The sequence below is a fragment of the Neopelma chrysocephalum genome, unplaced genomic scaffold (assembly GCF_003984885.1).
Source record: "Neopelma chrysocephalum unplaced genomic scaffold, ASM398488v2 Primary Assembly neopelma1_69, whole genome shotgun sequence".
NCBI lineage: Eukaryota > Metazoa > Chordata > Aves > Passeriformes > Pipridae > Neopelma > Neopelma chrysocephalum.
In genome coordinates, this window is record NW_020897729.1 from 10,736,902 (window position 1) to 10,747,402 (window position 10,501).

Sequence of the window (10,501 nt, forward strand, 5' to 3'; positions counted from 1 at the left end):
TCAGCAGAGCTCCCTGTGCTGGAATACACAGGTGGGTGTGTGAGAAACCACTGAGCACACTGAACATGTTTTTCCATGGAGGACATAACCTTGGACTTGGACTGGAAAATTTAGGATATTTTTGACCAGTCTTGGCTTTTCCATCCAATCCAGGGGTCAGAGTTTGTTGCACATCCACCAAAGAGACAACACAAAGGCTGTGGGCACATTAGGGGAGACAGCAGCAGCTTCAGGGAGCTCTGCCCTGGGCTGGGTCAGAGTTAACAACCAGAATATCCAACAGAAATGTGGGAAATGGGTTTTTTTTCCAAAAACTGGACCCTATTCCATGGAATCATAAAATCACAGGATGGTTTGGGTTGGAAGGGACCTTAAAGCTCATCCAGTGCCACCCCCTGCCATGGGCAGGGACACCTTCCACTAGCCCAGGTTGCTCCAGCCTGGCCTTGGACACTCCCAGGGATCCAGGGGCAGCCACAGCTTCTCTGGGCAACCTGGGCCAGGGCCAAGTCATGTAAGGAAGTGCCAGAAGAATTCCAGCAGTTGGATCCTTGAAGGCTCTTTATCCCAATCCAGAAAACATTTCCTGCCCAGCAGCGTTGCAGTGCTGACCTCTAGTGACAGATATCCCAGAAAACGGGAATATCTGCTGGGATAAATGTCCCTCCCCACCTCTGCCCCCCCAACCAGGATCTCACCCACCTCCCTTACCTTCTAAAAGTGCTCCCCAGCCATTTGGGCTCTGGCTCCCAGTTAATCCATAAAGCAGATTATGAAGGAAGTGGAACAATAATTCCAAAGCCAAGGAGATTTTGAGATATGTAAGATCAGTAAAGTGTTTACATCACTACCCAGGGAGGGCTAAACCCCTTTTCCACACTCAGCTCGTGCCTGGAGGGGGTTTGCAGCTCACATGGGAAGTTCCCCTATTTGCAGAAGTCCACCCCAGGATTTGAGCAGGATGCTCAAGGGAACAGAATGTAGGAACTGAAAATAAAGCTCAATAAAACATTAAGTCCAGGGTTACTGCTGTGTCACATGGGAAACATCAACCTGCAGGTGACAGCAGAGGGGTTCTACAACCACAATCAGAATTAGGAACAGGGAGATGAAGAGCAACAGAAGAACAAGAAATTAATTAAATTAATTCCCACCCTCTCCAAGAAAAATCCATCAGTGGGGGAACCTTTCCCTTTGGTTCTCCAAGATCCACTTCCCTCAAACTCTGCACACTCTCAGGGGAAGCAGAAGTTGGGTCTGCTCAGAAAATCCCTGTGGGGGTCTCACCAACCAACAAAGGCAACAACCCACCCCTGAACAACCCAAAAAACACAGGTGCCAGTGTCCACTTCGAGGTTTTATTTAAAAAGACCCAGAATTCCCAAGTCTCCAGGGAAACAAAGCAACCTGTCCCAACCCTGTCAGAGCTGTCAGAGGTCAGGTCTCAGGGGGAGCCCAAAAAACACCACTACAAACCAGCCCAGGTCAGGGCACCACTCCCCCTGAGCAGCAAGTTCACAACCTGCTGTTTGTTTCCCTAAATTCCCCCTCAGAATCCAGAATTATCAACCAAAAATACTCCTGGTTTAGTCCCTCAGGGGAGATGATTTCAGTTTTTAAGGAACATGAAAGAATCTCCACTGAAAAGTCTCTTAAAACAAAATCTTAAGGTCACGAATTCCAGGTCTGCTTAAATTTACTGTAAGAAAAGAAATACATATTCTACACATAAAATAACATTTTTATTACCTCAAACTTATTTCTCTGCAGTCAAACAATTTGCCAAAGGCTCCTGAGCATTTTGTGGCACACAAGGGCTCCCTGGAATCAGCCAAGGAACACAGTCCCTGCACACCTTGTGCTCCACAAAGCCACACACTCTTGCTTTTTAAGGCAAGATCAGCTCAGTTTAGGAACAGCTTATCCAATTACCTCGATGAGTAATTAAACCCAAGCAAAATGCACCCTGGAGGAGCTCCCAGGAACTCCCTGCTCAGCACTGAAACTATGGGAAAGGGCTGAGTTTCGCTACGAAACTGGAAACTTTTCCTACTGGAAGCAAAATTCAGTTCTTGCATCTCACTCTTTTCACAGCTTTTTAGGCAGAGCCTCTTAAAAATCCAGCAGGTTTCACATTATTCAGGATTCACACGAGGTTATTGCTACATTACTGACCCAGGGCCAGCCCTTCCTCAGGGTAACCCCAGATTGGGGGGTTTCCTCTCAAAAATGGGAGTTTTTCCTCCCGTTTTTCTACAGGAAAAAAAAAATGGGAGTTTTTCCTCCCGTTTTTCTACAGGAAAAACAAAACAGAGCATTCCCAGGTGAGAGGCTGAACAACCTCCAGCTCCCCCAGGGCTCACCTCACAGCAGTTCAATCAGATTTTCACGTTTCTGACCCCAAAGAGGTGCAGCCTCTGCTCACAGACAGGAGGTGCAGGAGGCACTCAGGGCTTCCAACAAAGAGCCAGATTGTTCCTCATCAGGCTCTCTGCTAATTACCCCCAGTGCCAGCAGGATTTAAGCTGGGTGTTTAAAACCAGGCTCTAGTCTTGCAGCAAGGCCCGGGAGCCTCGTCCTGCTCGTGCTGGGGGTTGCATCCCAGGGAATTCGAGGCATTCCTGATTTTCCACAGGGGACAAGCTGCTATTTCAACACGCTTCTGTGGGCCAGGGTGGATAAATGGGAGGAGTAATTATCTGGCAGCTGCAAAACAATAAAATTAAGACATCATGGATCACGAGAAGTCGCTCCTCAACTTATTTGCTTGGTTCATTCCCTCCATGAGGTGTTTAATTACTATTATTTCTGGCTTGCAGGGAGAGGGTGATTTGCTGGCTCTTAGAAACAACATCCAAGTTCTTAAAATAAAGCTCTCATTGTTCTATCCTCGTTTCTAACCCCTCTGCTGCGTTATTGATACCTGAGCTCCCAGTCTGGAGAGGTATTTATTCCTTAAACTAAAGTCATCAGCTTTTGGCAGTAATTTAGCCAAGTCATCTTCATTCTGACGTCTGAGTCTCTCCTGTTCTTCTGCTCTGGAAAAGAAAACTGGTTTAAGACATTTGCACTGGCAGTGCAAACCCTGGGGGATGCAGGTTTATTTTTAATACCTATTTTTAATCTAGATATCAGATTAAATGACACTGAGATGTGTCTGGGTAACTCCAATTCCACATAAAGAAAGAGAGAGGCTGTTTTCTGCAGTTTCCTTTTATTTAGACTCCAAGATTTCAGTAAAAAGAGAAACCTTCTGGGTTTTTTTCCCAGATTACAACCTGCTCAGTGAGCTTCTGTAACAGCTTTTACTGGCTATTAAACAAGTTTCACCCCTTGAAATAAAGATTACAATACAAACAGAATCAATTGTCAAGAAGGCAATAAGAGACTGCTCAGCAGTCTGCAGAGTTCTTAAATCTCCTACCAAAAAAAGGCAATTTGAGCAGAGCATTTGTAGCTCTTGGTCCATGTGAGTGTTAAAGAGAACCAGACCCCAAGCTGTAAATACACTTCAGACAGTGGTTTGCATTAAGACAGTGACAAAAGCAGCAACAGTGACCCGTTTCCAAGCTCTGGATGAGCTTAATCACGACAAAAAATACCATTTTATGAAGAAATCTCCACCCCACCAACACGTGCAGCACAGAAAGTCTGATAGAAAATGTCCTAAGATGAATGTGCTTGTCTTGGATGGCAGAGCACCAAGGCAGAGCTCCAACAGTGCAAAAGGCTCTAAACCCAATTAAAAGATGATTTGGCATTAGTTAAAACTGGTTACAAAGCTTAAAAAAACGGAGGCATTTGCTGTAACCCCCCCAGAGGGTGGATAATCTTCCCCAGGACTATGTGCAGGGTGCAAACTAAACACTGGCACTCTTCCAGCTGCCCTGGAGCTGAGCAATGTTCCCCACTCCGGGATGGCATTTGCTATTCAACTTTCTTTTCTGCAAAAAAAGGAAGTATTTGTAAAGAAAATCAAGAAAACTCAGTGCTGGAGAGACCTGATGACACCATTCCAAGGCAGTAAATCCCACAGCACTCCCAGGAAACACTGGAGTTGTTGCACAGCCCCTACCTGGGCCAGGTAGGGTGGGAAGCAGCTCTGTTTGGACACAGAATTCCAAGCTTTGGGGGAATTTTTGTTGGATTTGTATTAAAAACTGGCTGGGAGCTTTTGGCTGGAGGATGAGACTCACGACAACTAAGCTGGAAAACTCAGCAGGTTTTAGTTTCCCCAAGTTTTCCTTGAGATTGGTGTGTGAAAAGAACAAGAAACAGAACCCTGGTAAAGCCCACAAGTCACCTGGATAGACCTTCCTTTGGGATTTTTGGGATTAACTAAAGTATCACCATATGGACAGTTACACAACCCAGTTTTAGAGAAGTCCATAAATCCATGGCCTTGTTAGTAAAGTATTAATCAGGAACAAATATAACTTATATACTATATAATAACATACCAAACATAATATATATATTATATAAACACATATAAACTGTGTGATGTACAATATCTGCAGGGGAGCTGTAGTTACCTATTAAAAAGTAAGGAATTCCAACAACATTAAAGGCAAACGAGCTTCAAGATCTGAGACCTGCTGAGGTGAATTAGGGCAGAACAGAAAGCATTTCAACAGAAAAATCCCATGTTCTTCTCATCCAACCAGCTGGAATTCCATGGATGGGATCAGCTTTGTCATTTCTTCTAAAGGGAGATCAAATTTTTGATGCCACTTTTAAAACTGGGCCGTGCTAAACCTGACACTAAAGGCAGGTGATGTTTGTTGCTGGCTGGCTCAGGTACCCACCACAGACATGAAGCACAGTTTCAAACAAGAAATACAACATTTTTCAACACCTTTCAGCTGGAAGGCCACTGAAATAAAGGAAAATAGCAAGGAAGAGTGCCAGGAAAGGACACCTGATTACTGCCACTTCCTCTAGATGTTCCTTCAGAGGAGGCAGGAATGTGAAATCCTGCTACTGATGGGTGAGAAAGAAAATAACATCCAATCCCAACAGCAAAAGGGACTGACTTCAGACAGGGATCTACTCAACTTCTTCAGGTTAAACATTTCACAAGGCCACTGATATCTGTTGGATTTGACACTTACTCAGAGGCAGCTGCTTTTTGCAGTTTTTCCCTTTTCTTCGCAGACCAGTTGAGGTCACCACCTGCAAGAGGAGAAATGTGCACCTTGAAACCTTTCAGACTGGTTGTTTTTGGGAGCCTGGATATCAAAACTCACTCCAGGAGTTCTCAGAGCACTGGAGGAATCAGGGGAGTGATTTTACAAAAGTATAAATAGAGGTAAAGAGAAAGAGCAGCATGTTCTTAATCGTGTGAACAAGCAAAGTTGGGACCCAAACTAAGGAAAGAGCTCAGTTTTTACATTCACAGATTCATGTACAGTCAAGTTTGATCAGAAAAAAATTAAAGATTTTTCCTAATAAAGAAAAACCTGCAGAGTATCCTCCACAGAATTCCAAGGTTTCAAGTGCCCAAGTGAGCCCAAGGGACAGGTACCCTTGAGAACTTCCAGAATTAATGATTAAAAATGCCAAAAGCAGCTGCAAACACTCACCTGTGAGGTGATTCACAAAATACAGCATGACCACAGCTATCAGTGACACTGGAACAGAAAAGGAACAGTTTTAGCTGACAGTAACTGTACAACAAGGACAGAGGAACAGCTTTAACCTACACCCAAGTAACAACTAAAATTTTTCATGATAGTTGTAACTGAGGTTTTTCCACCAGCATCTCTTAATTGCTTTTGAAATTCCTACTAAATCTGGTAATTCAGAAAGGATTGTTTTAGTTTTAGTCATATTAATAAACAGCCACCATAAACATAAGCTTTAGAAGTATTATTTGTCTACCCTTTGACTACATTTTTTTGAAACACAAACTATTACATCAAGTCACTTCAATAAACCACAAAACACTTCACTAAGTTTGAGTTACTTTCAGCATTGCCCCAGTTGAAACTTTAAGAGAGGAGTTATCACTGGTTTACAGGAAATATTAAGAAATAAAGCCTAATAAAGCTTCCTGAATGCACAGAATCTGTTTTGAAAGTGTTTAATACTCACAGCAAACACAAGCACTGAAGAAAACTTCCAGAAACAAGTATCCTCTTGTGTCCAGGATCATTCCAGCTGCTATGGCAATCACTGCCAGCCCCAGGTTCTGGATGGACTGCATGCTGAACACAAACACAGCTTTGTCAGCACTGGGGGAGATTTAATTTTTTTTAGGGAAAAATCCTTGGTGGCCCTGAACTACCAAGGAGATGAACTTCCCCCCATTTGTCTGGCACGTGACTGCACAGTTTTGCAGAAGTTTCTGTGCCTCTCCCACCCCCACATCCTGAACTGCAGCAGACTTCCTGAACTGCAACAAACTGGGGGAACTGGGATGTGTCAGAACTGCTGGATATTCCCTGGCTCAGGAGTACAGGGGCAGGGTCACTGCAGAGAATCATGGAATGGGTTGGGTGGGAAGGGAATTTAAAGGTTATCTGGTGTAACCCCCCTGCCCTGGGCAGGGACACCTTCCACTAGCCCAGGGTGCTCCAACCTGGCCTTGGACACTTCCAGGGATCCAGGGGCAGCCACAGCTTCTCTGGGCAACCTGTGCCAGGGCCTCCCCACCCTCCCAGCCAAGAATTCCTTCCCAGTATCCCAGCTAAACCTGCCCTCTGGCAGTTTGAAGCCATTGTCCCTTGTCCTGTCCCTCCATCCCTTGTAAACACTCTCCATGTTTCCTGTAGCTTCTTCAGGTCCTGGAAGGTCACAATCAGGTCACCCTGAAGCTTTTCTTTTCCAGGCTGAACAATCCCAACTCTCCCAGCCTTCCCTCAGGGTTCTCCATCCCTCTGGAGTCTCCCAGTGGCACAGACACAGGTTCAGGTACTCACAAGCCATAGGCAGTTCCCAGCTGGTGCTCGGGGACAACAAAGGCCACCATGGGCCACAGGGCACAGGCCAGCAGGGAATAGGCCACTCCCAGCAGACACTGGGGACACAGGGACAATAAATAAATGTCAGATGAGATGTATTCCTGCTACAAAGTGCTCAGAAATTAACATATTAGTCTTCCCCTTCTCCCAAAAGTGAAAAGCAGAGCTCAAGCAACACTTCTCATCACTGAATAAATGTGCACGTTTAGAAGGAGAGAGAACTTCATCCAGGAGTGACCCACAAACTAAACTCTATTAATTAGCATTAAAGACTCTATTAATTAGCATTAAAGACTCTATTAATTAGCATTAAAGACTCTATTAATTAGCATTAAAGTGGAAAAGATTAATGCTGCAATTCCACAGAAATAGCTGATAAAACAAGGACCCTGTTTTTAAACCCTGACACTGGTGAGCACCATAAACCTCAAAATAAAGCAATTTTTCAAGGAATCTGCCCTAGGAAGGGGAAATCAGTAATGAAGATTTCTGTTGAGGTTTGCCAGATCCAACACAGCACAGGGGCAGTTTAAACAATATTCATAAGCTTCAGAAATATAATAAAATAGCAAGTTTTAGGAGAAAATTGAGCACGTAGCACAGTGATTTAGTTATAGAGTAAGGAGCCTTTTCCACCTCAAAACACACACAATAATTCAGCATCAACTCCATGGCTTGTTTTATCACATTGAGCTGTAAATCTCCAAGAAATAGTTACCATTGCTATCCAGGGGTTCCAGAAGGTAAAAGCCAATATGATGTGAGAGGCCAGTGTGGTTATCACAGCACACAGAACCCAGATGATGTTCTTGCCAAGTTTATCCACCAGAAGGCCAAAAACTGGGGACATGGGGGCTGAGATGATGTACACAATGCTAGAAAAATACAAATTAAAGAGCTGAGCACTCCCTGGTCATGGTAACTCCAGGTGTTAAGTGATACAAGTGTCTCCAGAGAAAATCCCAAATTTCCTTGCTACATGTGAGGCCATGAGAAAAAAAAAAAAAACAAAAAAAATCCCAAACGACCAACTCAGGAATTCTGAATTCCCAAAAGGTCTGAGCACATGAAAACACTCAGCATCCAAGGAAATGGGAATCACACAGCAGCAAGTGTTTTCTCATTGGGGTTTTGTCACATCACAAATTCATCCTCAAACTACAAAAATGTAGTGTTGTTATTAAACTGCTTTTATCACTCAGAAGAGAATCACTAAATACCAAAATAAAACCCTTCAGACAGAGCTTTTTCTTTCCAATGTGAACATCTAAGACTTTTCAAGAAAAACATACCCACACCTCCCAGTTATTCCCTGGGCCATGGGAAATCTGTTTATCCACATAAATGCACCAGGAGATCCCAAACCTCCTCCCACTGCCCAAAGATCCATCCTGCACCCCTAGAAAGTGTTACTTATTAAATCAGCTTAAATCAACCCCAATATACCTGTTAATTGCACTTGCTTCTTGAGGTGAGAAGCTGAATTTCTCAATAAAGAAAACCCTGAAGGAAGAAAAAAAAAGATTTAGGAAAGTGCACAATTGAAGGACAAGAAATAAATATTAAGACACAAGAACCTGGTTTACAAGAAAATTAAATATAGTTTTGACATAAATATCACAGATTCTCAATTATAATGAATTTAGGAGCTTTTTAGCAGTCTCCACACATTTTTGTGTAGAAATGACACTTTGAGGAAAACAACCAAAGTACAAAACCAACATGGAACCCAAATAATGAGACATGAGCTTATAACTACAGAAGGAATTCCAAAGGACACCAAATTCCACCCCAAACTCACACCATGTTTTAAATCTGTGTCTAGTTTTAATCAGGAAATAAAACATTCCTCAAGCTTTTGAGTTCAGCAATGGTATTTCCCACAAAGCTCAGCAGAAAAATGTCAAGTTTTTAAGGAATTAGTTAAAAGTCTGCCCAGATTCCAAGGGAATGGCTGGATAAGTGAGTGGCACTTACTTTCCAAGTCCTATGAAAGGAAAAACTGCTGCATAGTAACAGACACAGATGACAAATATGAGCCACAGGGACAAGGAGAAATCCTTCACATCCGTGAGCTTGATCACTTCACCTGCAAGAGTCAGCACAGGCAAAATCTGGGATTATCCACATTTAATAAACATCCAGGTGATCCCAAATCCCTCCTAAAGCACATCCCTGTCACCCTCCTGTCCCAGTTTACCCATTGGGAGTCATTTCACACACAAGTCAACAGAGCCAAAGTCAAGAACAAACTGTCTCTCCCCCACTGAGCTGATGGATTAAGCCTCTGAAAGTTTTATGCAGCAGAATTAAATATACTTTGTCAAGGAAATGTTGGATCAGCTGCCAAAATTCCTGTCTGGAGCCTCATCCAGGTTGGGTGAGGTTTGGAGGAAGCTGGGCTGTGGAAGGTGTCCCTGCCCAGGGAAGGAGATGAGCTTTGAGGTCCCTCCCAACCCAAACCAGTCTGGGATTCAAATTCAAATTACTAGTTGGATCTCAAATTTAGGGGTTTTTTTAAGTGCTCTAAATTGTCCTACATGGAAAACTCAAACCACCACACACACTGACAGAAAGGGGCTCCATGTTTTTCCACACCTATAAAGGAAATAAGGTAAAACCCACCAAAATAAAGAAGCAGTGGCAAGGGCACAACAGGGCAAGCAGTGTGAACTTTGGGTTTTATAAATAAAGCAGATGACAGCACTTCTGCCTGTTAAACTGCTGTTTAAAACTGTAAAACTTCCCACTGACATAAAAATGAACTAAAAATTATAAAAGTGAAGATGTTAAAAATGAACTAAAAATTATGATTGTAACAGTGAAGGTGTTAAAAGTGAACTAAAAATTATGATTGTAACAGTGAAGGTGTTAAAAATGAACTAAAAATTATGATTGTAACAGAGAAGGTGTTAAAAATGAACTAAAAATTATAACAGTGAAGATGTTAAAAGTGAACTAAAAATTACAACAGGGAAGATGTTCAAAATGAACCAAAAATTATGATTATAGCAGTGAAGACGTTAAAAATGAACTAAAAATTATGATTATAGCAGTGAAGACGTTAAAAATGAACTAAAAATTATGATTATAGCAGTGAAGACGTTAAAAATGAACTAAAAATTATAACAGTGAAGTTGTTAAAAATTAACTAAAAATTATAACAGTGAAGATGTTAAAAATGAACTAAATACTATGATTATAACAGTGAAGTTGTTAAAAGTGAACTAAAAATTATGATTATAATGGTGAAGATGTTAAAAATGAACTAAATATTATGATTATAACAGTGAAGATGTAAAAATGAACTAAATACTATGATTATAACAGTGAAGATGTTAAAAGTGAACTAAAAATTATGATTGTAACAGTGAAGATGTTAAAAATGAACTAAAAATGATGATTATAACAGTGAAGATGTTAAAAATGAACTAAAATGATGATTATAACAGTGAAGGTGTTAAAAGTGAACTAAAAATTATGATTGTAACAGTGAAGGTGTTAAAAATGAACTAAAAATTATGATTATGACAGTG

General features: G+C 42.0%; 1 protein-coding gene across 2 annotated transcripts in view; it reads right to left on the reverse strand.

The window, feature by feature from the left end:
* Positions 1 to 2,324: 2,324 nt before the first annotated feature.
* MFSD1 (major facilitator superfamily domain containing 1) overlaps positions 2,325 to 10,501 on the reverse strand; it is a 13,667-nt gene continuing 5,490 nt past the window's right edge. Inside the window, exons 9-17 of one of the 2 annotated variants that reach the window (XM_027685667.1) lie at positions 8,943 to 9,054; positions 8,412 to 8,468; positions 7,684 to 7,840; positions 6,924 to 7,021; positions 6,097 to 6,209; positions 5,586 to 5,633; positions 5,115 to 5,175; positions 2,924 to 3,038; positions 2,325 to 2,706 (exon numbers count right to left, since the gene is read on the reverse strand). In XM_027685667.1, the coding sequence (XP_027541468.1) occupies positions 2,647 to 2,706; positions 2,924 to 3,038; positions 5,115 to 5,175; positions 5,586 to 5,633; positions 6,097 to 6,209; positions 6,924 to 7,021; positions 7,684 to 7,840; positions 8,412 to 8,468; positions 8,943 to 9,054 (821 nt within the window). In that variant the 3' untranslated portion in view covers positions 2,325 to 2,646. Of the gene's footprint in view, positions 2,707 to 2,923; positions 3,039 to 3,195; positions 3,945 to 5,114; positions 5,176 to 5,585; positions 5,634 to 6,096; positions 6,210 to 6,923; positions 7,022 to 7,683; positions 7,841 to 8,411; positions 8,469 to 8,942; positions 9,055 to 10,501 lie in introns of those variants that run through there. The other variant, XM_027685668.1, reaches the window with a different exon arrangement.